Source organism: Myodes glareolus, chromosome 10 (assembly GCF_982192425.1).
Source record: "Myodes glareolus chromosome 10, mMyoGla1.1, whole genome shotgun sequence".
NCBI lineage: Eukaryota > Metazoa > Chordata > Mammalia > Rodentia > Cricetidae > Myodes > Myodes glareolus.
The window spans coordinates 38,705,826-38,733,265 of NC_142035.1; the positions used below are offsets into that span (position 1 = coordinate 38,705,826).

A 27,440-nucleotide genomic window follows, 5' to 3' on the forward strand; every position below is an offset into this window, starting at 1 on the left:
CTCTTTTAAGATGTTTTCTTCCATAATGCAAACCAAACTCTCTTCTTCTCTGATATATGGACCGTTTATTCTCTCTGCTGGTTCACTTGCTTAGCACCCCTTCAGATGTGAATAAGACATTAAAATAAAGAGTTATTTGTCTGTTTGCTTGCTTGTTTGTTTATGTATCTGACGTTTTGACACAGGGTTTTTCTGTGTAGCTTTGGAGCCTGTCCTGGAAGTCACTCTGTAGACCAGACTGGCCTCAAACTCACAGAGATCCACCTGCCTCTGCCTCCCAAGTGCTGAAATTAAAGGAGTATGCCACCACCGCCTGGTGAGGTTTTATTTTTATGTGTATGTGTGAATGTCTCCATGGTTATATGTGTACCGTGCATGCCTGGTATCCACAGAGGCCAAGAGAGAGTGCCAGTTCCCCTGGAAATGTTAAAAATGGATGTGAGCCACTATGTGGTTTCTATGAAATGAACCCAGGTCCTTTGCAAGAGCAGTAAGTGTTCTTAACTACTATTGAACCATCTCCAGCCCAAAATAAGAATCATTATTTTATCACAAGATGCAGAACCTATTATAGAATAATAGGATGGTTATTGCCTCAGTAAAGAATTCATTCTAACGTATAAAAAACTAACAAGGGCTTTGCCATAGGAACACACTTTTATCGGATAACTTGAATGTGTGGTCAAGAACTTCAAAACCACCAGGGATACAAGGAATATGGTTTGTGCTTTCTGACCTTTGGTTTCTCTCATCTGGCAAAAGAATGATTTGCATTGTAAATAGTTCTGCATGTTAGTTGTATTTATGTATTCTGTCTGAAGTAGCCTTGGCCAACTTAAACCTTTGCTCTAGCTTGGTTTTCTTAGATCTTGATGAGAAAAAAAATACGATGTGTATGCCAATTGTCTTGAGCTAATTTGTGGACAGGGAGATACACTTAATGCCATTGGTGGTATGGCTTTGCCTCGCCACTATAAGTCCATTTGGGAGTCTTTTATTCCTACCTGGGTTGAAGCTTTCCCCCATGAAAGCCTTGCTTTCCTTGGAGTAGTTACAATATTTGTATCACAAATCAAGGATGCAGGTAACACATTTTATTATGATTTTATTATATATCTCTTTTCCTGGAGTTTTGCAAGTAAGATTGCCTTAGAACCAACTTTTCATCTGTCCTCCAGTTCTACCCCACAGAACTGGACTGCTTTATTGCTGCACAATGCACAATATCCAATGATTCAATAAATACTTTACAAAAATAACGCGGCTTCTTTTCTTTCTTAAAACATAAAAAAGGAGGATTTCCCGGAATTCAGCTACTACCACCCCCTTTTATATTTATTTACTGGGAATATATTGGTAGAGAAAAGTTGTTATATTAAAATAAAATAGATAAAATGGGGCCCATATTATTTTCCCACTTGTTTTGCTTTTTTTTTTCTTTTGGAAAGTGCCACTCCTGGCTTTGTGCCTGAAACTTCCTCCAGTCTCCTGAGCTTGTTAATGGAATCACACTGGTCATTTGTTCTAAAGCCATTTCAAACCAAGTCTTAGATCTGACTCTAAACATTCACTTACTACCCACCCCTTGCCTAGTCTAAGGCAAGAAAATGTTGGATTCTGTGACTCCAGCAACCACCTTATGGCTCAAGCGTACCCGGTGTAAAGCTGCTGCTTTCTTGTCTTCATGCGTCTCCACAGCAAAGTTCCTTTTCTCCCCATTCCCCGAAGTCCTTTCCTTTTCAAACTCTCTCAGAAGTGATTAAATAATTTTTTACAAGGTCAACTCCAGAGAAAAGGGAAAGCTTAAGTCACATTTGTATTAAATAAGTTATATATAAAAACCGCTTATAATGTTTACAGTCTCAGTCTCTGTGCTCCTGTGCACTGGACAGAGGTGGGAATTGAATCACACCCACTCTGGCTCCCAGGTGCCTCTTCCTGCCTACATACCCACTGTCAGGACTTCCAACATGGTTTATAGGCAATGGATATAGCAGTCCCTCAGACCCGGAGCGTACCCCTCGTGTACTTAGAAAAATACTCATGTGGAATATACAAATGTACAAAAATGTGGCTTAAAAAAACTGGGTGACAGTTGGCAGAACAGTGCGTTTGTGCTTCCGAACCAGCATTGCTTTAGTATTCCCTGGCCTCTTGGAACTGTTTAATGTAGTCCTCATCAGAAGGGCTTTCTGTGCACTTCTGTCCATTATTGGGAGGCCGGGCCTCATTATACCTACTCCAGTCACCCTTGCAGATGATCCAAGGCAGAACATCCACTTTGTAGTGGAGCTCAGCAGAGAACTCGGTGCTGATGAGATTGGGTGTGCCTGCCCCCTTGCCTCTGGTGATGAGTTGCATGTTGTCCCCATAGCAACAGTGCTGGGCAGCCAGGGTGGTACTCTCCAGGGACAACATAGAGCGGATGCAGTACCGGGCAGTAGGCTTGTAGATCTCCAGTTTCTCTTTGGGTCCACTAGCATCCTTCCATCGGAAATCCTTGCGCTTGATGCGGTCAAAGATGTCGGCCGTGCTGTAAGCCACCTCAGTGGGGTAGGAACAGGGACAGCTGGGCAGGTCATTGATCACCTTGTGCATGTATTTCTTTAAGAACTCACTTTTGCAGCTCATCCATCGCTCACAGCTGTCCATATCTGAAAAAGACCAAAGAACTCCTCTAAGTACATGCTTAGCTAGGTGTGAGGATGCCAATGGAGTCAACAGTGTCCGCCTTTACATCAGACACCCAGCAGGTATCCATAACCACCACACATGGTGGCCATTCTCATCACCCCTGAACTTGGCAACTTCGTTTATAAGACATCTTTCCAACTCCTTACTTTATAGTAGGGGGAAATTTCAAACACAGGACAACAAAGAGTAGAGTAAGTCACTGACTGAATGACTACCAGTATTCTCTCACCCATATTTAACTATCAGTGCATTTGATCCATCCTTTAAAATTTTATGTAGAAACATATGTTATTATCCCTAAATTGAAAGCATCTTCAAAAAACTCCAAACCAAACCAGATCTCAACAAAAGTCCCAATAAAACCCTCAAATGTAAAACAAAAAACAGAATATCATCACAGATAACCATAGCCTAATTATATATCCTAACACAATTAGCTGATTCAGAGAGCTGTATTGAATTTTCTAAATAAGTGGTAATGTTGTGGAAAGGCCTCAAAGGATTATTTGTAGACTTGCATTTATTTTATTTCTGCCACTCACTGAGTGGTTTAAAACATAATTCATCCCCCAACTGCTGGACCTTAATTATCACTATGCAAATTCACAGACTAAGATGCCTCAAAGGGGTAAGAGTGTAGCTCTGAGGCCAGAGGTGATATGTTTGGTTTTCAAAGCATTGAGAAAAGATTAATTTAGTTGCAAATACTTAAGAATTTATGGACTCTAATTACATGTTGATCAACTGCTTCTTTAATTTGGTTACAGTTTGATGATTTCTTTTCTCTTTTGGGTGTGGCTTTGTTTTGAATTTTGGGGGCCTTTGTTGTTCTATTAGGGTTTTGTTTTTTGAGAAACAACTTAAGGTTGTGTGAGATGATCTGGAAGGACTTGGGGGAAGGGAAAATATGATCAAAATATAATTAAATTTAAAGTTTGTTTTAAATAATAAAAAATAAAAAATCATTTATGAATTCAAATTCTAAATGTGCATTTCTGGCTTTCTTTAAGAACTGAAATTTGAACATATGCTGTTCTTGCATTGTCCCTTGGGAACAACTGGCAGGGTATAGGTGAACAGAAACACTTTACTTGAACAGGACAGGACATTCCCAGGTCAGTTTGGCCCCTGCCTGACCTCTCACAGAGGTTCTCATGGTCTGTCAGTTGTTTGGTCAAGACCTTGTGGAAGGATTGAAGGGGAGGGGAGAGGCAGGGAGGGGAGTAGAGCAAAATGTAGAGCTCAATAAAAATCAATAAAATAAAATAAAAAAAGAACACAGACACTGGGGAAATGTTAGCCAAACAGGAGGGGATTTGATATTAGGGGGATCAAATAAATGTGAGGAACAAATAGAGTCTCGCTGTAACCCAGGAACTCAGAAAATCCTTCTCAGTCTTCCCATTCAATGACAGTGTCATATTTTACTTAAAAACTTTAACCCAGATCAGGCTGGAGCACCGGAGACTGTAACTCCAGCTAATCTGGAGGCTGAGGTAGGAGAATCACAAGTTCAAGGCTGGCTTGGACTACAGAATAAGTTTAAAACAAATCTGGTATGGAGAATAAATCTAAGGCTAACCTGATATCCAGAAGGACTTCAGGGTCAACCTGGGAAACTCAGTGAGACCTTACCTCAAAATAGTAAGTAAAGGAAGACTAGGCACATGAGTAGGCCCAATGCCTGTGATTCAAAGAACTTTGTCCCGGCAAACAGCAGCATTAAGGATCCATGTCCCCACCCATCTTCACCGTGCTGCAGAGAAGCCCTTTTCACACTGGACTTAGATGAGGTTCAGAATGCTCCATCTCTGTTTACAGATGGTAAGCACAGGCTCAGACCTTTCTTTCTTTGTTCGTGATTAGTCGAACTCCTTGCCCACACTGACTGATCGGGACAGAAAGCACCTTAATCAGATATTACCAAACCTCTCTCCTTTCTTCAAACCCCTGGACTTTGGCCTTCATTCGGCTGAGCTGGCACACAGGTTTTCCCCATCAGGATCCCTAATGAAAGGAGGGTGGCTGGTCCCAGGATAAACCATCCTTTAATCTGCCGTTCCACTTCGCCACATATCCATCCCATTTCCCACTGTTATTGTTTGGATCTTAAATGTCCATCAAAAGCTCATGTATCCTCATGTCCTCAGTCTGTGGCACTACCCAGAGTAGTGGAGCTTATGGGAGTTAACGGTGTGTGTGCCGTTGAAAGGCATCTTGGGGTGACAGTCCTTTGCATTCTCTCTTCTTTTTGTAGCATGACTAATAAAAACCCAGAGACAGATATTGGGGTTCAACCTGAAGACCAGTAAAGCAAAGCAGCCAAGCCACTAGAGAGCTCTTACCTCTATGAAATCTTCAGACTGAAAGGAGAATGAGTTCCTGTCTCATTCGACCTTATATTCCTCTCTAGTGCCGGGATTAAAGGCGTGCACCACTACCACCCAGCCTCCATGGCTAACTAGTTTGGCTGCTGCGATGAAAGGTGTGTACCACCACTGCCTGGCCTGTATGGCTGACTAGGGTGGCTAGCTTTTCACTCTGATCTTCAGGCAAGCTTTATTTATTAAAACATAAATAAAATATCACCAAATCATTTTCTTCCCTGTTGCCATGAGGTAAACAGTCTGCCCAATCACCTGCTCACCGTGATGTTCTGCTTTTGCCACAGCCCCGAAGACAACGATCCAAACACCATGCACTGAAACTAGAGGCCAAAATAAATTTTTCTTGCTTTTAAGTTGTTTTCTCTTTCAAGTACTTTTTTTTCCCACAGTGACAGAAATTTGAACACACCATGGCTCTTTCATGCTTTATTTACTTCTCCCTAAGAGCAAACCTGTTTACCTAAACCTAGACACTCTTCTGTTGTTGTTTTTGAGACAGTCTCATTGTGTGTCCCAGACTGGCCTGGAACTCACTTCATCCTCTAAATGTTGATTACAGGCATCAACCACAATACTTGGCACTCTTGTCTAAAAAACAAAACAAAACAAAAACATTTCAAAACTGAACTATGTTATTTCTAGTAGGGTAAGCCAGGAATAGTTTTGGGTGCCTGTTACATCATGCTGATCGCGAGCACCATGTAGGACTGGTAGTGGCCAGACTTCCTCTTCAGAACTCCTAGAAGAGAGCCTGCTGTGTTGACTTTGCTGACCACCTCCCATCATCCAGCTCATCCTTGCCTTGGAGGTTGATGATCAAACATGGAGGAAGCATTGCTCTCTGGCTCCTCCCTTGGCAGTCCCTGTTGGACACGGCTCTGAGTTAATTTTTTTTTCCTTCCTGCTTCTCCTTTTCTTCTTCCTTAAGTGTCAGACTGTCACTCCTGTCTGGTATGTGCTACTTGCAGAACTCAAATTGATATAAGTTTCAGTGGCAGAGATGGCAGGAGGTGGGGAGGGCCTTCTGCTAAGCATTAATTGTAAAAACCAAACTTTGGGATGAAAAATATCTGATGGGGGACAGGAGGCATGGCTTAATGCACTTGTTAGTAAGCATAATAATCCAAGTTCAGATCCCCAGCACGGATAAAATAGTTGGGTGCAGCAAAACATGTTTGGAGCCCCAGCACTGGGGGGTTAGTAGAGATATGTGGGTCATGGCGGACCTCAGGCTAGCTAGTCTAGTTGAAATAATGAGCTTCTGATTCTGTGAGAGACCTGGTCTCAAAAGGTTAAGACAGACACATACATGGGTGGGCACACACACACACACACACACACACACACACACACACACACAGAGAGAGAGAGAGAGAGAGAGAGAGAGAGAGAGAGAGAGAGAGAGAGAGAACACAAAAAATAGGATGATTGGGGCTGAGGACACTTTCTTCTCTGGAGAAGAAGATACAAGAGAACAAGGTTTTTGGCATCAGACAATGAAGATCACATGGTCAGGACATAGAGTCAGCTGGGAGGGGGGCACATGTCTCTTATCAGTTAGCTGGGGAAGAGGGGGGAGATGGGACATTTCTCCCAGAGCTCTGGTGTCAGATGAGATTCTCATATTTAGCCTGACTGTGATTAAATCCCACCTTCTTAGCAGCTTTGTGGCCACAGACAAGGCATTTCGACTTGCAGGGCTTCTATTTTCTTATTCTCAAGTGGGCATGAAACTAGAACTTCTCTGATGAGCTTGGGATGGAGACTCAGAGCCAGGGGATGTGCTCTGGGTCGGGACAGTTGGCATGCAGGGTGGCTCCTTTCTTCTCTGAGTTCTAGGATTTTGTGGCTATGTCTTCTTGTCTGTACAATCACTCAGAGTGGGACAGTTCCATCTTGGGCAGTACCTGGGATGTAATAGGTTTTTCTTGGAAGGGCAGGACCTTCAGAAACGAAGCTCAGGAGGTTCCAGAAAATGGAGTTATATTTTTCAAGGTGGGAGACTCCTTTAACTCCTGTGCCTCAGGACATTTATTGACTCTTTTAAGTTTTAAAGAAATACTTGTATAGTATGATGGGCATGCTTGAATTTGACAGGTATTAACACACTAGATTCCACAGTCATTCTGTGAGATGCACTATCTCATGCTGTTCTATAGATGAGAAAACTCAAGGTCGTGTTAGTTAGAGTAATTGATCACGTGATGATCCAGTGTTTCCAGTTTCTGCTTTCCTGTTTGCCCTTCCAAGTCTTCATTCCATGATGCTCTTATCCTGATCCATGTAGACCATAGCCATAGGTCTTTCACCCCTGGTTTCTATTTGAACTTCCCCGTGGGAAGACACATCCACGGACCACACAGAGGGAAGAGAGGCAAGTTAGAATGATTTACTGGTTCCTCTCTCAATGCATACTGTCTGCATCCTTTGGAGAACTGGGATTGTGGTCAGGTGACTTTCTCTGTGATCTGTGTCTGCTGCTCCTATCCTGTTCCCATCAAATCAAGAATGGTAAGGGTTTTCCAAGGTTGCCAATCTTGGGGTTTCCTTCTTGGTTTACATCCACTCTCCTCAGTTTTACAAATAAATAGGCCTTCACCAAAGACTCACCAGTTACCTACACTGAATGTGCTCAATTCACTTTTGTCTCGACTCTGGTTGAAATAGGTCTACATAGTTCTGGTGTCTTGTATCGATGTGGCCTCTTGTTCAGTAAATGTAATTTCATTGTGTATGTGATGTAGAGGGTTAGATGGAGGCCCTACTAACACAGAACTTCTGAACTGTCCTGAGTTTGGCTTACAGACATTCTTGAATGGATTTGTTTTTAAAAATAAATTATTAACAAACATTGTCAAAATTAAGGTATATTTTAGCTACATAAGATCTGGGGTCAGTCTTCAAAAATCAGCCCGTCTGATTACACACTGATAATGGCTGGGTCCTTTGAAAATTTTGTACAATATGTTTTGGTCATACTCACCACCCCTGCTCTTCCCAGAGCTACCCTCCTCCCTAACTGCCTAACTCCATTTTCCCCCATCAGGACCAATTTGTGTCATCCCAATATTCTTGGCTATGTTGTTGTCAACTGGAACATGCTCAGCTCCCTTAGAGAAAGCGGACTGTCCTTCTCCCAGCAGCTTTCTGCTGGCAATACCTCTTCAGCGTGGGTGGTGAGGGCGGGATGAGGCAGGACTGTCAGTGCCCCTGCCCATTACTGCCCACTGCTGCTGCTGGTATATAGCTCTTCCTTATTTCTTCTCACCAGGGTGCTCGCACCGTGCTCTTCAGTGTTTCTCTGGTTTCTAGACTATTCTACTTAGACCCTTGACTGTCTTCTGTAGGTTTCTGGGAAAGAGAAAGTTAAGTATCAAAATAGTTGGGCTAGGAAACTGAAAGAGACTTAGGCCTGCTCAATTTTGTCTGAGGAGAGACTGCAGACTTGAGTTGACAAAAGAATTTTCGTGGATCAAAGAAGTGGGAGAGAAGGAATGTGACTGTTTGACAACACAGAATGGTACCCAGAAGTAAATGAAGCTGAGCTGTAAAGCAAGCTTGCACCTGAGCGTGTACTTTCTGATGTGTTCATTTAGGCTGCTGCTTCTGAGCCAGCGCTTTCGAGTAGAAAAGTGGGAAACACACACACACACACTGTACTGAAGTTCCCTGCCCCCGCCATCTAAAATTCTTGCAAAGGAGGGAAGTATATAATATTGAGAAAACTTTGGGCAGTAGGCTTAATTTGTGCTAGGTGGAGGGTGGGCTCAACCTGTCTCTTACTTGAGAGGCTCTGCAGGTTGCTCACAGGGCATTCTATGGCTCAGTCTAACCTAGTGTTGGAGGGATGAGGTTGCTCTTTCTTGTCTGTGGTTGCCTCTTTCTTGTCAGTAGTCTATTCAGTGAGCAGGAAATCTGTTGGGAGCACTGGACCGTCAAAGGGAAAAATGAAACATTTTCATGTGTCCAATGATGGCACTGCAAAAGCAAAATGAATCTCCAAAACACTGAACCAATATTTGGATTTTTAAAAAGGGGGAAAATTCTTACCAACTTCAAACAACTTGGTGGCATTAAACTCCTCGCTTCCCGCAAGCAGACTCACTTCAGTGGCTGCTGTCCTGAAGGTGTCTTCAATTCCTAAACACAGACAAGAGCTCATTTTCCCTCTAGTTTTATGGAAAAGTTCACCACTACCCCCCTCAAATTCAAAACAAATACACCTGAACAAAGCCGTTTTGTGTTCATCGCTACTCATGGGCAGAAACTTGCCAGCAGAGGAAACAGTAAAAACAGGTAGCAGTGCATAAAGCATATGAAAACTCCAGATACTATCCACAGTGCAAGATCAGATCCAAATGTGCCGGCAGCGAGTCGCACGGACTTACCCGTTTGCCTTAAAGATGAGGGGTGGGTGGCAGTGGGGCACTTGTCAGGGTGGCTGTCTCGTGAGTGACAAACTAAACCAGAGCCAGCAGAGTGCTCAAAACCTTCCTTTTTAATGGCTGACGGCCTGGGTTTACATCATTACTAGCTGTGCGAACCTTTGCAGGACACTTCATCTTTGCGTGCCTCGGTTTTCCTTTCTCTAAATTCAGGAGAACTAAGTGGCACCTCTCCCCCACAGAGGTAACCGAGATACAAGAATGGAGTGCAAGGAGAGCATCTCCCAGAAGAGGAAGCAAAAGCTCATGGCTCCTGCTTCGTTGGTTGTCTGGCGCCATTCCTACTGAGGTTTCAGAAAGAACGCGCAGAGAAATCCATTACTTACTCCAAGGAACTGAACCCAGCTTGCTGCAAACCTTTCAGCTCCCCTAGCCCCACCCCACTCCCACCCCCTCTCAGAACCATCACACCCAACTCAGATTTAGCAAGCTAAGTCATGAGAAAGAAGAAAGAGTGGAGGCTGGTAGCTTTTGGGGGGAACCCTAGCTCCACTGGACACGACTGTATGTCCTTTAAGAGAGCACTCTGAGTTTGTTAGATCCCTCAAGCAAGGGTTAGCCTAGGGACATAGTTGTAATAAATATTTATTTATTTTTATTTGTATGTATGAGTGTGTGTACGCTAGGTATGTTTGAGTGCCCAATAAGGCCAGAAGAAGGCATCAGATTCCCGGGACCTGGAGTTTCAGGTGGTTTTGAACTGCCTTATATAGGTACTGGGAACTGAAGCAGCAGCAGGTGCCGTTAGCCACAAGCCATCTCTCCAGCCCCCAAGGGGACGTACTTTACCAAGCCTTCAAGACCTTGCCTATTCCGTAATGACTTACAGCAAAGTAGAGATTTAGAAAAAAAACCCAAATATAGAAGGACAGCCTACTAAAAGTAATCATTTATATCCAAAGGGACCATTGAAGCTGGAACCTCCTTAAGCAGAAAGGCTGGAAAGGCTGGAGTGGGCAAGGACAGATGAGAAGGAGATGCGGGCACAGGAATGCCAACTGCAGTGTTCTCAGTGGTCCTGGTACCCAAAAAGGAAACATGCGAAATGGCAGCAGAGAAGAACTTTTCCCTGGCAGGAAATCCAAATCTGCTGGCTTGGCTGTCTGTGCTAGCTCTGAAAATAACACAGGGATGCCCCATGACTCCAGGCAGAACCCTTTCTGTGTCCATGTGTGGCCTTCAGAGACCTTCCTTCATGGCGAAGGGGAAAGAGTAACAGCAAGGGCCATGGTCTCTCAAGTCAGGCAGCGTGGATTCAAATTCTATTATTATTATTATTTGTTGCTGGTTTAGGGCCTCAGTTTCCTTAAATGCCAGACAAATACAATAATAAAATTCTGTTCCATAGGGCAGTTTTGACAATTGAATGAAATAACACACCTAAAAGTCAGGGAAGTTTGATTGATACTCAATTGTTTAGGACACGCCCAGTCTCTTCCTTACTATCTTTTTCATGTTTTTCTTCAACTCCTTAATCTTAACCTTTCTCTGCACCCCTCTCTCCTCTCCTTCCTCTTTCCCCCTCTTCACCCTTTGCTTTCTCCTCTCTCCTTCCTTCCTCTCTCTCTTGCTTGGCGCTAGGGAATCTAATCCAGGGCCTCACACATGGCCAGACAAGTCCTCTCTCTTTCACCTCTAGACGATCTTCTTTTTCTTTATCCCGATATCCTTTTTACTTCTCTGTTTTTCTTCATTGTCTTCTCTTCTTCACGTTGTTCCTGACTGTTGCTTCCTCCCACTCATGTTATTCTTCACAACTTGGTTCCTACCCATTCACAACCCACTTGCCAGACATCCAACTCAGCTCAATGCAAAAAGCACAGGAAAGATGAGGAAAAATAATATGTCTGCAGAGCTGACATGGAGCCGGAGCCACCACTTCTTACATTTCAACCCCACAGTTTGCCAGTGTACGCCTCATTCAAGTCGCTCCTTTCTCCCCCTTCTCAGAAACCCCTTTGTGTTTCCACTTTTGTTTTGGTCCAAATGTCCTTGGCTTGAGAATAGAATGTCTAGGAGTAGAGAAAGGAAGTCTGAGGTATGGGGATCAGATTTTCAGTCTCTGAAATTTCTTTTAGATGAAGCCATTTGGAATGTGTGGTTTCATGAAAGGGCCCAAGATATTATTGTAGGCTGGTATTCTGCCTGGCAGTGGGAACACAGTGAAACCATAGGGCAGGAGGCGATAAGCTTTGTGTAAAGGACCAGGAGGCGCATACTTCAGGCTTTCTGTGCCACTCATGGCCTTGGTTGCCTCTGCTCCTCATGCTTAATTCCTTTAAAAATGAAGCTCTCTACATAAATAGGTCATAGGTCAGATTTTGACAAGCCACTATAACTTTGTCAACCACAGTCAGAATTGTTTTTGAGTCCCAGTAGGATTCCTTGTCAAGTTAGCAATTAATTTAATTTTCAAGGCACTGATACTACAGTATAAAATCACAATCAAATGCTAAGTTACACCAGTCTGTTTCATGGGAAGCCTTCGGCAGCTCACTGGTATTACTGACAAGGCTAACTCCTTGGTTTTCCTGAGAATGAGAATTCACTAATGCTAGCTTCCTTATCAGATATAAGTATCTGTTTTCAAGTGAGTTTTTCAAGTTATGACACTCCCACATCAAAGTCCCAAACTGACCAGAAGCCCTCCTTCAAGCCAAATAAGAACAATATGGCTCTGCCCTTTAGGTCACAGCCACCGCAATTGTGCTTAAGACTAAGGAAATCCATCTTTCCATTCACCAAGTCTATCAGTTATCTCTAGTTGTCCCATTCTGGTAAAAAGATTTATGACGAAAATGGTTATCTTTTAAATGTTTTCTTCAAGTTTTAAATTATAAATGAAAAAAACCTTCCCCTTGAACTTGTAATCATAGTCCCACAATTACCTGGGCAGTTTGGACGGTCACAGGTCCTTGACTCTGTTGCAATGCATGCATAACCACAAGAACGGGTCCGTTTCTGGTTGCCGTTTCCACAGGTGACGCTGCAGACAGACCAGAGACTCCAGTCACCCTCACCATCTGTGGAATCTGGAAGGGAGCCAGGGAGATGGTCATCATCCCCACCTGAAGAGTTCCCAAGTCTCCAGTTCAATTTGCCTGTCAGTCACGTTCTCTTCCTCTTTCGTTGTTCTTGCTCTCAAAGGGATTGGTTGCAGCCTGAGCTCAAAGGCTTACGGCCATAGGTTCATGTTAGAACTCAGGTCTGTGAAGACCAAGAGGGTTGTGGTGCTGTGTTGATCTGTACGTGACTAGGACTCAACACCTGGGATGACCCTTTTCTCCTCGTGGGAGGGAGATGAAGAATAAGGGAGATAGAAAAGGAGAGGATGGTGAGGGAGACAGGAGAAGGGGGAGGAAGAGGAATGCAGAAGAAAGGAAAAGAGAGAGGGATGGAGGAAAATAGGGAGACAGAGGAAGAGAAGGAGAAAAGAGAGGAGAAGAGAACAGGAGAGGAGAGGAAAGGAGCAGAGAGGAGAGGAGAGGAGAGAAGAGGGGAGGGGAGGGGAGAGAGAAGAGAAGAGAAGAGAAGAGAAGAGAGAAGAGAAGAGAGAAAAGAGAAGAGAAGAGAAGAGAATAGAAGAGAAGAGAAGAGAAGAGAAGAGAAGAGAAGAGAAGAGAAGAGAAGAGAAGAGAAGAGAAGAGAGAGTTCCAAGTTCCACAGAATCTGGTCTTACTTTGACCTTATGATCCCCATTGGCTTCCAGTCTAGTTTACTCTGGTAAATCCAATCACTATGAAAGAAGTTCAAGTGGAACAAATTCAAGAATGGTGAGATGCTATCCCCTCAAAATGGAGTCACATGAAGGATGGCAGAACATTTGACAGTGGAAGGGAGGCTCCCAATACTTCTGTATGGAAACGGAATGTAGATGAGGCCATCAAGTGTAGAACTGCCAAACAGTCTGAACTCGCTGAGTCACTGAATCATGAGAAATAATGAATGCTAGGTATAGAATGGCTTGTTACACGGTAACAAATAACCAACATATTAATGGTAAGAGGAGAACTATCCTCTGAAGTCATTATTCAACATCTGGTCAATGAGTATTACTTGAACTCTCACTATATGTCAAGCATAATTCTAGATCTGTGGGATATATTATTAAGAATAGTTTTCCTTACCCTGGTAGAATGAGCAATGAATACAAAATGGTAAATTATATGGTAATTTAGAAGTTATGAATAACATGGGGAACAATGTGGGGCACACTAGAAGAGGCTGGAGAGAGCTGGGGATGTGTGCACATTGTTCTGATAATCTCTTCTGATAAGAGATTGATGATCTCTTATCAGAAGCAACCAAGGTTTTAGAGTATCTGGAGGTCTTGTCCAGGGTTATCAGGGTAACAGAAAGGAAAGCTGGGCTGTAGCATCAGGTCCCAGATCTCTAATGCATGACTTCTCTCCAGTAACACCACTCCGTAAAGATTTCTCCTGGCTCATGCACAGCTTGCCCTGGGGTCTCTATGGGGCTGCAGTCAGGTGTTTTGAAAGGTTTGGATACCCTTCCTTCACAATAGGTTGTGTGGTTGTTATTACATAGACCCAGCAAGAATGTTCTCCATATGTTTCCACCCGAATCTTGGGTCCTGTGCCAGCTGCTAAGGCTGTTGCTTAGACAATACTTACTCTGCAGGCATCCTGGGCTATCACAGGGCTGCTGAGCCTTCTCAGAATTGGTGTGTGTGTGTGTGTGTGCACTTGCGCACGCGTGTGTGTGTATGTGTGTATATGACATTGTGATGGCCTCTTCCCTAACTGAATATAAAGTTTCTCATGGCATACCTGCCTTTGGAAGCATCATCCATGTCTATCTCCTTTCATTAAAATAATTTTTTTCAATTAATCCACTTGTTTCTTTGATTTCATCTAAGAAACAAGTTTCCTAACCACACAGCCAACCAGAAGTCTGAAGCTTCCGTTTTACATTAAGGAAGTGGACACCATTTTCCAGTGTGACCCTCTCTATTGCCTCCTCTGGGGCACAGACCCAGCAGGACTGGAGTGACAAGTTGCTTCCATGGGGAGAAAAGTCTGAGACAGAATAGTCAGGGCTCTCTCCCAGAATTTTGCAGACATGCTTGGAACAATTGCATGCGTGTCAGTGATGCCATCTATATGCAGTGAATCATATTACAAGTTCACAAGCTGCATTTTTATTCTGCATACACAAACAGGGCCAGATTTTGTTAAAGGGAACAACAAGAGGCACAAGTAAAGATTCTTATATTTTCACACCAAAAGAAGAGACAGAGCAAGTTTGGAAAGCAAACATTACTCCATGCAGATAGATGCCATGTCACTTGCTGAGGGAATAGCAGCCTAAGATAAAATCCAGTGAGGCCAACGGCTGTACTGCTGGACTTTATAAAAGCAAAGGTGCCTCTGCTGTCCAGAAATCTCCTGCAGCCTTTCCTTCCCACTTCATTAAGGGCGAGAACTCATGCGGGGCAATGTCACTCAACTTGAGGGCTTAGCTCACTATGAGGCCTGTATCTGAATCTCTGTATGAGCTGGACTCCTCACTTTGGTTTTCTGGATCTAAATGACTGTATCAGCTTCCTTTTATTGCTCTGCTAAAACACTGATCAAGATCAGCGTAGGGAAGGAAATGGTGTATTTTGTGTTTTGGGTCACATCAATGAAGAAAATCAGGGCAGGAGCTGAAGGCAGGTACCTTTTCAGGAAGGCCATGGCTACACAGAGAAACGCTATCATGAAAAACAAAAATCAAACAAAGAAAAAAATGAAGGCTGAGCAAGTCATGGGGAGCAAACCAGTGAGCAGTCCTCCTCCTGGTCTCTGCTTCAGTTCCTGCCTGCAGGTACCTGCCTACCTCTGTGTGCTGTGATCAAAGGCGTGCACCACCACCTCCCAGCTTCTGCCTGCTTTCTTAAGTGGTCCTGGATTGCCAGGACCACTTGCTCACAATGAGCCTTCCCATGTCAATCATTAATCAGGAAATGCCCTCACAGACACGCCCACAGGGCAGTCTGACGGAGGCAGTTCCTTAGTTGAGGTCCCCTTTTCAAAGTCCACTATAGCTTTTGTCAGTTTTTCAAAGCCTACACAGCATGATGACTAAATGCTAGTGTTATAGGCAGGAAAACCAGACAGGAAGTAGAGGTGACACAATGAGAACAGGAGTATTCTAGGAAGAAGGAAGCTCTCTCCCCAGTCCTGCCCAGACCACGGAAGAAGCAGGATGTGACCTGCTCTGCTGAAAAAGGTACTGAGCCATGTGGCTAACATATACTAGAATAATGGGCTAATGTAAGTTATAAGGGTTAACTAGAAGCCTAAGCTAATGGGCCAATCAGTTTATAATTAATATAGATCTCTGTGTAATTTCTTTGGGGGTTACCGCCTGCGGGAACTGGACAGGACATAAACCCCAACGAGTCGTCCCTCATGCTACATAGTGTTGCATCAAAGTGTATGAGAAATGATGCCCGCAAATCCTTTCTCCATGTCCACTTCCTTGATTACACCTTTTTTAAAATGCTGGTTCTGGACCACGTGATTTGCTTCAGTCGATGGGGTGATGGCAAATAGGATGCAAGCAAAGGCCTGCAAAATGTCTAAGCACGTAGACTTGTCTTGTTTAGTTGGAGGGAACTATTCCACTATCATGTAAAGAGCCCAAGGAAGTTGAGGGCCAGAAGAGAGGCTCTGGCCATCTCAGCATTCCTGTCTGGGTCCCATCATTGTTACTGAGTTCACTGAAGACTGTTCAGCTCCAGTCAAACCAGTCTATCACAGCTCAGATGAACATTCCAATAAACCTGCAGACTCCTGAGAGAGAACCCTTCTTCTGCTGTTTGAAGTGGCTAAATCAGACTGGTTTCTTTGTTGTTTTTGTTTGTTTGTTTGTTGAGACAGAAACTATGTAGACTGGACTGGCCTCAACCTTATGACCCTTCTGCCCCAGCTTCCAGAATGCCAGGATTGCATGTAGTTCCCTCTAAAATCTGTTAGAAATATGCCACAAAAATCTATTTTTATCTTAAGATATGTTATATATAAGCAGTCATCAAGAACTTATTCTACCAGTAGGTGCCTTTCTTCAAATTCTTAACTTCTCAGAAATTAGACACATTATTAATCATTTCTATGGAGGAGCAATCTTTTAGGAAGATCTTCACCATCTTGAGGCCTCTTATCACACACTGATCCAGATCAGCATCCAACAAAGACCTTCCATGGGATTCCTGTTTCATGAGGTCAAAGGGCAGAACAAGGATTTCTGCTTGGAACATATCTTTCTGGGGAGAGATCCTCTCTGTTTTAATGCCAGATGGAGAAGTTGTAATATATATAACAGAAGGTAAGCCTAATTTATGATTCTAGAAACACAAGTAAGGACATGGTATGTGAGCTTAACTGGGAGGGAGTATGGCTCAGAGCAGAAAATGATCCTCGGCCACAATAATTGCAATGACAACAAGAACAAACTGTTCCCGAGAATATTTCTGTGGCATTTTGACAGCCCAATGACATCAAAGGGCTTGAGGAAGGAAGACAATGCTCACCATTGCAATGAGCTGAGAACTCATGTTCATAGGTGCTATTTGGGATGGTAAAATCTTCTATTTATAGTGTCTGGACAGTAGGGCATCATAGGCCAGTTCTATAGGGGCCATGGCCAGTTCAGTGTAGGAACCACTGAACTGACTGGAACTGGCCTGGAAGTGGTCTTGGGAGTCCAGTACCACTGGTCCTAGATGGTCATGGCTACATTTATCTCCCAGGATAAGTCTGCCACAGGAAGAATATTTTACTCCTTTTATGGGTAAGGAAACTGAAGCTTATAATAAAACTTAAGGAAGCTCAGACTCAGCACCACAGCAGTTACATCGTCCCACCAGACTCTGATCTGTCCTGCCTTCCAGCAACACTGATTCTGGCCAAAGTTAGCCTCTTCTTTCTAAGGCACTAATAATACTATCATAATGAACATTACTAAGAAAACTCCATGGGGAAAATAAAGACGGCGAAATATTCTGTTAAAAATATGACCATGACAAGTTAGAGAATGTCCAAGAATGGAATCCTAACGGAGATACCAATGCGCAGTGTCCCCCTAACTTTACTATGGCCAGTTTAGGGGAGGGAACATGACCATGGACAGGAAAGTACTTGCTTGGATCTCTGTTTGAAACTCTCTGTATCATTCTTGTATACGGTGCTTTCCTTTCCACTGTCATAAAGCATCATGACCAAGGCAACTTAAGAAAGAGTTTACTTTGGGCTTACAGTTGCAGAGTGTTAGAGTCCACGACGGAGGTGAGAGTGGAGAGTGGAAGTAGCCGGCAGCAGGTGTCTGGAGCGGTAGCTGTGAGCTCAGGAGCCAGAGGTGGAAAGAACACATTGGAGAGTGCTGGATTTTGTAACCTCAGAGTCCATCCTGAGTAACATACCTCCCTCAACCAGGCCACAGCTCCTAATTCTTTCCACACAGTTACCAACTGAGGAACAAGGACTCAAATATCTGAGACATTTGCAGGGCATCTCATCCAGACCACGACACTCCTCATTATGTATTGTTCATTTCTTGGTCTGCCGACAGGGAAGCCACAAGAACTTAACAGCAGGAACATTTGTGACACGCCAAGTATTCATTTGAAGGAAGAGGGAGTTCGAATCATTGAGTGACAGGTTGGAACTGAGATCCCTTCACCTTGTCTCTCATCTTAGCTGAAGTAAGAAAAGAACTTCTGCTATTTTAATAAAGTAATTTAATAACCATTGGATCTGGAAGTTTTTCATTAACTTATGAACGTGGTAGTCTCAGCTTGGGGTACAACATTTACAGTAGAGGGGGGAGGCTTGCTCTGACAACTGTGACACAAGTTGTTCGTGCGGATTCTCAAGGGCCACCCTACTGCTAGAATCAGACCTGACATGCTGCCTGGGCACAGGAAGCATCTGTATACGTCTCTGTTATTAAATTGGTTTGCATCATAGATTTTTTACAGCTAAAAAACACAGGGAAGGAGATTTGATGATTTATTCATCTTTAGAAGTAAAATTAAGTTTCAGCGTAGACTAGACAGGAAAAAAACCCAAAGACCCTAAAAAAATATCTCAAGTATAATTTTAAAATTATAGCATTCCCCAAAAAATGTGGCTGCAGAAGGCTCCACTGGGCTTCTGTGAACGCAGCCTTTATGAGGTATGCCTCATAGAAGACTGAAAACCACATACTGTAAACTGAGTTTTGCTTGGCCCCTCGTCTGGGAGGCCTTATCATCCTCCTTTCCTCTCCCCACCAATTTTATATTACTGGGTAGTAAACTCACCATATTCTGGCTGCTCTTTGGTTTCAAAAGTCCGGTGGCCTGGGGCTGGACGGTCCCACCCCCTAGGAACACTGAGGAAGTTGCTGTCATCTGAGGTACTGTCATACTTGTAGTCCTGGTCCCCGCTGTTTGTCCTGGCCAACGACAAGGACCTCTGCCACCAGGCCCGCCAGTCAGGAATCGGGACGGACCAGCTGGGTTTATTCTCTGGATGCTGATCCTTTTCTGCTTCAGAGTCAGGACCATCGACCACCTCTATGGTGACCTGAGGAATTGAGAACAGGCCTGATCAATAGCGAACTGGCAGTCTCGAGCGAGGAAGAAGGTCTGAGAGAGCCGAGGAAAAGGGTGGCTGCAGCCCTTGCGGAAGAAAGCTGCACTTACACGGCGGTAGAGAATCCAAGACATCCAGGAATGGCCCACATGAACTCCATGATTAGAAGGGCTATGGTCTCAGATAGGCAAGAAGCTAGTCGTGACTGGGTTCTTGGCTTACTGATGACCAAATTATGGATAAGTCTTTCACTGAAGGAACACTGTGTTCCTGAGGTACCGAAAGAACAGCCACAACAAAGCACAATTTATTGAGCAGGTGCCGTAGCAGGCACTGTTCTAAATGCTCTGTCCATGTGAACTTATCGATTCTTACAGACCACAACCCTGCACATGTGCCACACGTAGACGTGCGCCCAAGGCCCTCAAGATAAGGCTTTTTCCAGCTATGATACTTTCTCTCCTCCCATTGTTCAGCCTAGTAACAGGGTCAAAGCACATCGTCCCTAGCTACGGTTAGAACTTGTTCTTTGGATTAACGAAACCTACTTTTGAAATCTGTCATAGGTCTGGAAGAACACAGCTTCTTGGCTCTGGGAGACAATCAGCATAGAAAAACTTGTTTAAAAAAATAGTAAAAGACTCATTGGGTTCCGCTGGCCATCACATAGTTCTTGCAACACGTCCTGGAAGGGTTATGTGCAAATGAATCAGAAACACGCACTCCAAGTAATCAGCGCAAGATGTCCTGGGCAGATGCATTCCCAGTTTTGCCCCGACCTGACATCTGAGGAGTTGGTGAGATACCCTGCCAAGTTGCAGTGGGGTATGCCCATCCTCCAGATAAATAGCTTGGGGGTTGTTTGTTTTGTACTCGGTCTGACACTTAAAGAAGCTGCCAAGCCAATAATGGTCCTGGGCGTGAGGTCCAGAGGGTGACCTTAGATCCCATAGTGTACTGAGGATGTATCAGGACAAGTACATCCATCTCCTCTGTTGTGGGGTGCCCAGAAGGGCACCGTGAGCTTTAACCCCTGATGCCATCATTGCCTTCATTTGTGAGCAACTCCGGTATTCTTATAGTTATGAAGGTCTTATGTGATTCAGCTGTAATTTTAAGATCAGGAGAAAAGAAATGCAACCCCCATGTTCTATCATTGTTGTTTGGTGGAATGGATGGTTGCTAGGGAATAATGACTTGTATGAGCCACGTGGAACCTTGAAAGGACAAGTAAATAAAGAGTATACTACTGGATGGCAGAGAAAAAAACTATCCTGGTAGGTCGGGCAAGGCAGAGTCTTTGAATACGTGATCTTCCTCCTTTGAAGCCCCATCCCCTTTGCCTACAGATAGAACCACTGAGCTACAATGATTGTTTGTAAGGATATTAAGGATCTTGGAGGAGAGAAGCTGTAAGAAGCCAAGGGGAGTCAGGCAAGGAGGCAATTATGGTAATGAAATCAGTCTCTGAGCAGAAGATAAGAGAGGACTACGCGCCCAATAGTTTCGATACTGCGTTTGTATTCAGACTAGAGTCAAAGGGATTGCTTAAACAAAATGTGCCCTGCAATTTCTCCAAGCCGGGAATAAAAACAATTTCATGTTTCAAGCTATTACCGTCAATACGATTTTTTTCCCCTCTCAAATTGCTGCTCAGATCCAAACAAAATAGAGTCCTTGCCTGGCAAGGCAATGGGTAGCAAAATAGTTTACTCCAAAAACGATATCAATGGCTGAATCTTAACAGTGTCGAGGTTTCTTTCTTCTCTTTAATTTCTAGCCACTGCCCCAAATGAATTACAAAACAAAGCAAAACATAAACAAATCTCAGGACCTACCCTTTCCCCACAGTCAGCAATGTGGAAACCTCAAACTGATATCAAAAGAAGAAATCTAATCTTGAACCTGAAATTTTATAGGCATCCAATTAAAAAGACGCAACGAGCATGGCAAATGCCTTCTCAAATGGCTGGGATTACTTTTCTGTTTCCTGTTTCCCTTGCTCTGTTCGGGTGTTTTAGAGTCAGGGAAACCTTTGGAAAAATCTCTTGAGCAATGAACTTGAATGTACGAAGTACAGTAAACTTCAAGCTGATAAAGACCCTAGATTGCTCCACCCTTTTAAATAAGCTCTATTGTATATCCCCCGGGGCACTTTAGTACGCCTAGTGAAAGAGTGAGAACTCTCTCAGAAGCTCCAGGCCCAAGGTAAGACAGAATCTCCCAGCTCCAAAGGATAATGCAAAAACAGGTGTCAATTCTGCCCCAAATTGGTAACCTTGATCAGTTTTTCTTTTTCTAAATAGTTAAAACTTACATTAAAACCAAATTCTTTACACTTGCTCTGCAAAGCACTTCGGGCAGCAAGACTGAGTAAGTTCCCCATTCTAACAGCTAAGGCGCTATGGCCACTGTGAAGATAAGCAAGCTGCCACAGTGAACCCAGGGGAGCTTTCTCTCCCGTTGCTCCTCTGAGCTTTGTGAGCAGAATGGACTGGGCGCATGGGTGTAGCCTGGAAAGTTCCCAGGAAGAAAGAGGATTCCCTCAAGAGCACAGAACATCCAGGAATCCGTCTGCAGCAAAGGATTCGGCTGTCCTTTTTCCCTGACAACTGCGGCAGGAAGAACACGAAGTAGACCAGGAGGATATTCGATCCTCTTGTCTCAGACCTCCTGATGCTCCACAGAAACTGTGGTATTCCCTACATAATTGTGGTTGCTGCACTGAGATTTACAGCAGTGTGCCTGCCCAAACGTTAGTGTCTGTTCTACAAAACTTAGACTTAGTTTTCAGGCACAATCTTGGCTTAGGGAAATCAGCTTTCCAAGTTAAATGGTGAAGAAAGTGTCGCGACAGTTTCTGGGTAAATCTTTGGGATTCTCAATTAATCTTTGAAACAGTTGTTTATTCCCCCTGCAGTGTGTGTGTGTGTGTGTGTGTGTACACTTGTTACAATTTGTGTGGTCAGTGGACAACTTTGTAGAGTCACTTCTTTCCTTTCACATCTATGTGGGTTCTGGGGATTGAATTAGGTAGCCAGGTTTCTGAAGTAAGGGCCTTCACTTGCCGAGCCACCTTGCTGACCTAATTATTCTTATAGATGTTCTTCTGCCATCCTTATCTGGACCATCTTCACCCAGCGTATCTATCAGTTCCAGAAAGCTTACCAGACCCATAACCTTATGCTAAGCCCTTGGTGTGGATAATCTCAGTCCTCAGAGATCAGATTCCATGGGTAATTGTAGGTGGAATTATCACACCGATTTTATAGTCAAGAAAACTGAGGTGCAGAGAGATTGAAAAAACATCCAGGAACCCAAGACTAGCAGACTGAGTGGTGGTGCTAGACATGAAGTCTAGCCCAGACTGACTCCATAGTTCATGATGACGGCAGAAGTCCGTGAGAAGCTCAGCTGTCCAGGTTTGTCCCCATTGCCGCATTGGTCCTTATCCAGGGCACAGCCATTTCTTGGCTTTTACACAGCTAGACTGGCCATTTCAAAAGTATTATAGATACAGGAGGGAACAGCAGAAGCAGACGCACATAAAAGCCTGACCGATCCCTTTGAGTATATCTTATAGCACCCCAGAGGCCTAGGGGCGTGGAAATAAGTCTGTGTGAAGAAAGGTCTGTGGATGGCTGTGTTTAAGTCCCTCTCAATGGAGGCAAAGAAAGCACTATATTGGTGGAAGTGGATACTGACCTCAGACTGATTCAGAGAAGGGATCTGTTTGGTTGTGAATAGCCACTGGCGTAATGAGTTGACACAGCACGTCTAATAATGAGTTTATTTTGGAATTTTTGGCTTTATTATCTGACCATCAACCAAAGAACAAAAACTCAGCCAAGGGCACTGAAGTTCAAGTCTAAGTTGTCCCGAGGGATTTGCTTTCTTTCCTGAATGATTTTTTTCTTTTTAAAGCAGAAACTAATTTCTTAAGTTGTTTTAAATCGAACATGGAGAGCCAAGTTAGGAATCTGAGGCCATTTCTTTCTGTGCAGAGATAATAGTTCTTTCTCCCTTCCCCCACCCCCATGTCCACAGCCTGAAACTAGTGCTCAGGCTGAGTCTAATTCCCACAGAACGGAGGCTGCTTGACTTATGTCATAAAATGCTCCACAGGAGCAGATGCTGAGCTTCTAGAAGGATTCTCCACTCTGAGAGTCAAGAGGCCCAAGGGACACAGCCCTTTGCTCAGCAATGTCACTTTGGAGAGGTGCAGGCAGTTTCAAAGGAGAGACAAGATCCAGCCCTGCAGCTTCAGGCACATTTTCAGAGCTTGGAGCTGCAGAGGTGTCAGGGGTAAGGGTATTGATTCCTGCTAGGCTCCTGGACTCCAGCTGAGGATAGCTAGGTGGGAGGAAGGATCAGTTTGCCTAGGAGGGAGCACAGGAGGCCAGAGGCTCTGGCACCAGATGCCTACCCACTGACACACCCCTACCTCTATTCATACCACTAACCAGGGCAGACATGCTGAGGGGCCATGGTGAGCAATGGGGCTTTGTGTTTGACTAGATGGACTGAGTCAAGCCAGTGACTTTCAACAAAAGAACAGTGCTCTGAGCCCGGATGAGGGCTGCTACCCAGAAATCATTACCCCTCCCCTTTGGGAAGTACCTTGTATTCTAAAGGACCACCAGGGAGCTGGTTTACTCAAATGCAGTGGTGCATGGGACGGTAGAGACTAATGGTGTGCATATGAGTATGTATGTCTAGACACACACACACACACACACACACATACATTGAGAGAGACAGAGAGACTGAGAAGAGAGACACACAGAGAGAAACACACAAACACACACACACACACACACAGAAAGAGACGGTTGGAGTACGTGGAGACAGTAGCTGCCTTTGAATATCTTTCTGAGTGACTCACACCAATCTTTTGTGGCCTTCTAGAAAGCAAAAGGCCAGAAATGAAACTCAATTCTCTCTAGGATAAAGAAGACATCAGATCAATTAAACATTTCTGTCTCGCTCCTCTGCACCATGGAAGACCAACAAACACTGATTACTTAAAGCAGAATGGGATACCTGGACTGTGGTGGACACAAAAACATACTGGCCTCGTGTTGTTTGGGTGTCTGACATCAACATCTCTATACTGGAACTGTGTTAGTTTCAAATACATTCTGCCAATAACTCTGATACTTGAAACCATAGAAAACCTGTACTCTTGAAAGATATTGTGGTATCTGGTGTCTTCTTATTTAATTATCTGGTAAGTCATTTATTCCTTAGGAGGTTGCTCTCTCCCGAAGGGATTTCTGGTGCTAAAGGCAAGTTACCAAGGCACCGGAGGGTAAGTACCTTCCTGAGTGCTTTGAAGATAGATTGTGGGCTACCTGGTCTAGTCACAAGCATTTTCCTATAACTACCACATTTCATTAATTTCAGGGTACATCATTTTTGTTTTGTTTTTATATTTTAATGTCTCAAAAAAAACATCATGGGTGTTGCAACACTATTTTTATGGGAATAATACAGCCCATGGCAGGAATCTCAGAGGGGCTGAGAAGGGCAAGGAGGGAAGGCTGCAGGGCTTGTTAGAATCAGGTTAGGAAACAAAAGATGCATTGTTTTCTTTTCTTTTGCTTGCCAGCTGCTGAGAATTACCTGAATATTTGGATTCTGTCCATTGATATCAGCTTTGGAAAGATCTGGAAAGTTTGGTAGATCAAGGAGAAACGATCTGGGGCCGTCTCTTTGCAGTGAAGGATGCCCAGTCTCTTGAGGGAATCGCTGTCTGGGGGAGGGTTGGTGGATAACTTGGTGCTCCCCTGAGACTTCCTTGGACAGAGGAAAGCTGGTTTCTGATGTGGAATCACTCTCCAGGTTGAGGTTATTCTAAAACAGACAAATTGACAGACAAGTAATGAACAAATGCTTAGAAGGTAGGTGGTTAAAAGTGCTACTCTTAACAGTCCATTAAATTACAAGACAAGGACAATTTATCCCAGTGCCTTGAGTTAAACCTCTGTCTTAGTCACTGTTCTATGGTGAAGAGGCACCATGACCAAGGCAACTCTTATAAAAATAAATCATTTAATTGGGGCCTGGCTGACTGTTCTAGAAGGTTAGACCATTATCATCATGGCAAGAAGCAGACAGGCATAGCATAGCAGTAGCTGAGATCTTGACTTCCTGATCCACAGGCACCAGACAGAGACACTGGGCCTAGCAGGGACTTTTAAAACCTTAAAGCCCACTCCCAATATCCTACTTCCTCCAAGGCCATACCTACTCCAACAAGACCAAACCTCCTGATCTTTCTCAAAATGTCAACCAACTAATGACTAAGCATTCAAATATATAAGCCAATGGGGGCCATTATTGAAACTACCACAGCCAGCATAGTATTCCCAAGTCATTTCCCTAGCACATGGGTTAGTTTCTCCATCTTTAAAGGTCAAGTCAGGAAATGTCTCCTAGTTTACTATTTATTAAACACCAAAGAGCATCAAAATAAGGGAGCTCTTTAGAAGGAAAAGAGATATTCATTTAAAACCGGAACCAACTTACAGTTTATTCCTCACAGTCTCAACTGGCTAACCACCATGGTTAACTATAGCCTAGACATCCAGTTTTGTTTCTTTGGTGCAAGCCATGAAGGAAATATTTGATTAAATTGGGTAAATGTTGAAGTCAAAGTATTGTTTACATCCACCATTCACCCACTGAGTCTCTATTCACTCATCAATTCACTTATTTATTGATTTCTGTTCAGTCATGTATTCTTGTCTATTCATCTACCCATTTATCCATAAATATATCCATTTGATTTATGTCTTTCTACCTCTCCAATAAATTAAATTCCAACAACAAGCTAGGCATGAGATGCATTAATAAATGAGATAGTTATATGTATTCTTTTGGAATGCACTTCTATGTGTAAAAACAAAAACTATATAGACAAGTAAGATAAGAGACTATGATGCGGGAGAATTGTCTGTATTCTGTCAATCATATTTTAATAAAACGCTGATTGGCCAGGCAGGCAGTATAGGCGGGAAAACCAGACAGGAAGTAGAGGTGATGCAATGAGAACAGGAGAATTCTGGGAAGCAGGGAGGTTCCTCTGCCATTCCTGCGCAGACCACCAAAGAGGCAACATGTAAGCTGTCACACTGAGAAAGGTACTGAGCCCGTGTGGCTAACATAGATCAGAATAATGGGTTAAGATAAGTCATAAGAACTACTAAGTAGCCTGACCTAATGGGCCAATCAGTTTATAACCTTATGGAGTCCTGTGTATGATTTCTCTTTGGGATTTGCCAGCTGTGGGGTACCGGGCGGGACAGAAACCCCAACAAGCCGGCCCCTCATGTTACAAGACTACTAACACATTATCCAGGTAGACGGAGAACAACTCTTTGAGGAGGTATCAGCAGAGACAAGATCTGAGCAAGAGAAGGGGAAGCCCTGAAGTGATCCAGAGGCAGGCAAAAGATCAAATAAGATAGGACTTTTAGAGGAGGAACTGACAGCTACTTGAAGAAACAAAAAATCAGGAAGGCTGGGTGTAGAATGACAAAAGTTGAAGAACCACATGGGAGAAGGATGAAGAGATAGAAGAAAAAGTGACAGAAAAGAGAACTCTGAAATTTAATGCCTTTGTTCTTAAAGTTGCAAGGCAAACGGTGTTCTTACCTAGTGAAAAGTGTCCCAATTTACTTGTCATTGGGGAAACTTTTTCTAACGCAGCTTTGCCTGTCCTTTCATTCCCTCTGGAACACTCAGCGAAGGCATCTTCCATCCCTTCAGGGACAGTATTTTTATGTTTACTGGTGGAAGGAGATGTGGAGATAGAATTTCTCCAGCCTTTGGGTCAGCGGCTAATGCTGTTGTTTTTGCTGGGCATGTTTTGAGGTTTGGGAGTTACGTTCCAGCACATTGTCTCCGCATGCACTCCCTGCCCCCACTACAGTGCTCTTGACTCAGCCAAACAGTTCTGTCCAGAGTAAAAACACTTCTGAATTTGAGTACCCAAGGTCAAGAGCAGCCTGAGACTGAAACACACACAGACTACCTTTGTCAAAGTTTGAAGTGGCAAAGAGGAACTGTGTGAGTGTGTCTGTCACCTCTGAAGTGTGAAGTGAGAAGTTGCTTCCATGTTTTCTCTTGTTCTTCCCTTTTGCTCGGGATATGTGACCAAGTTAGTGTCTCTGTTAACTTTTCCAGCTACCTTTTTGCCATGGTTTCTGTTTCCTGGCATGATTGTAGAAGAAGTTGGATTAGTATTATGAGGCATTGCTCAATGCAACAGATTCTAAATGTATTATTGTTTGATTGAGTTAGAGGGCATGAGAAAGAAAGAGGGATAG

General features: G+C 43.7%; 1 protein-coding gene across 1 annotated transcript in view; it reads right to left on the reverse strand.

Annotated features, from left to right (window-relative positions):
• Window positions 1-1,088: 1,088 nt before the first annotated feature.
• The window catches only part of Ism1 (isthmin 1), a 73,391-nt gene continuing 47,039 nt past the window's right edge, over window positions 1,089-27,440 (reverse strand). The window contains exons 2-6 of the mRNA XM_048455571.3: window positions 24,733-24,963; window positions 18,834-19,098; window positions 12,415-12,558; window positions 9,132-9,221; window positions 1,089-2,654 (exon numbers count right to left, since the gene is read on the reverse strand). Of these exons, the coding sequence (XP_048311528.2) occupies window positions 2,137-2,654; window positions 9,132-9,221; window positions 12,415-12,558; window positions 18,834-19,098; window positions 24,733-24,963 (1,248 nt within the window). The 3' untranslated portion in view covers window positions 1,089-2,136. The remainder of the gene's footprint in view (window positions 2,655-9,131; window positions 9,222-12,414; window positions 12,559-18,833; window positions 19,099-24,732; window positions 24,964-27,440) is intronic.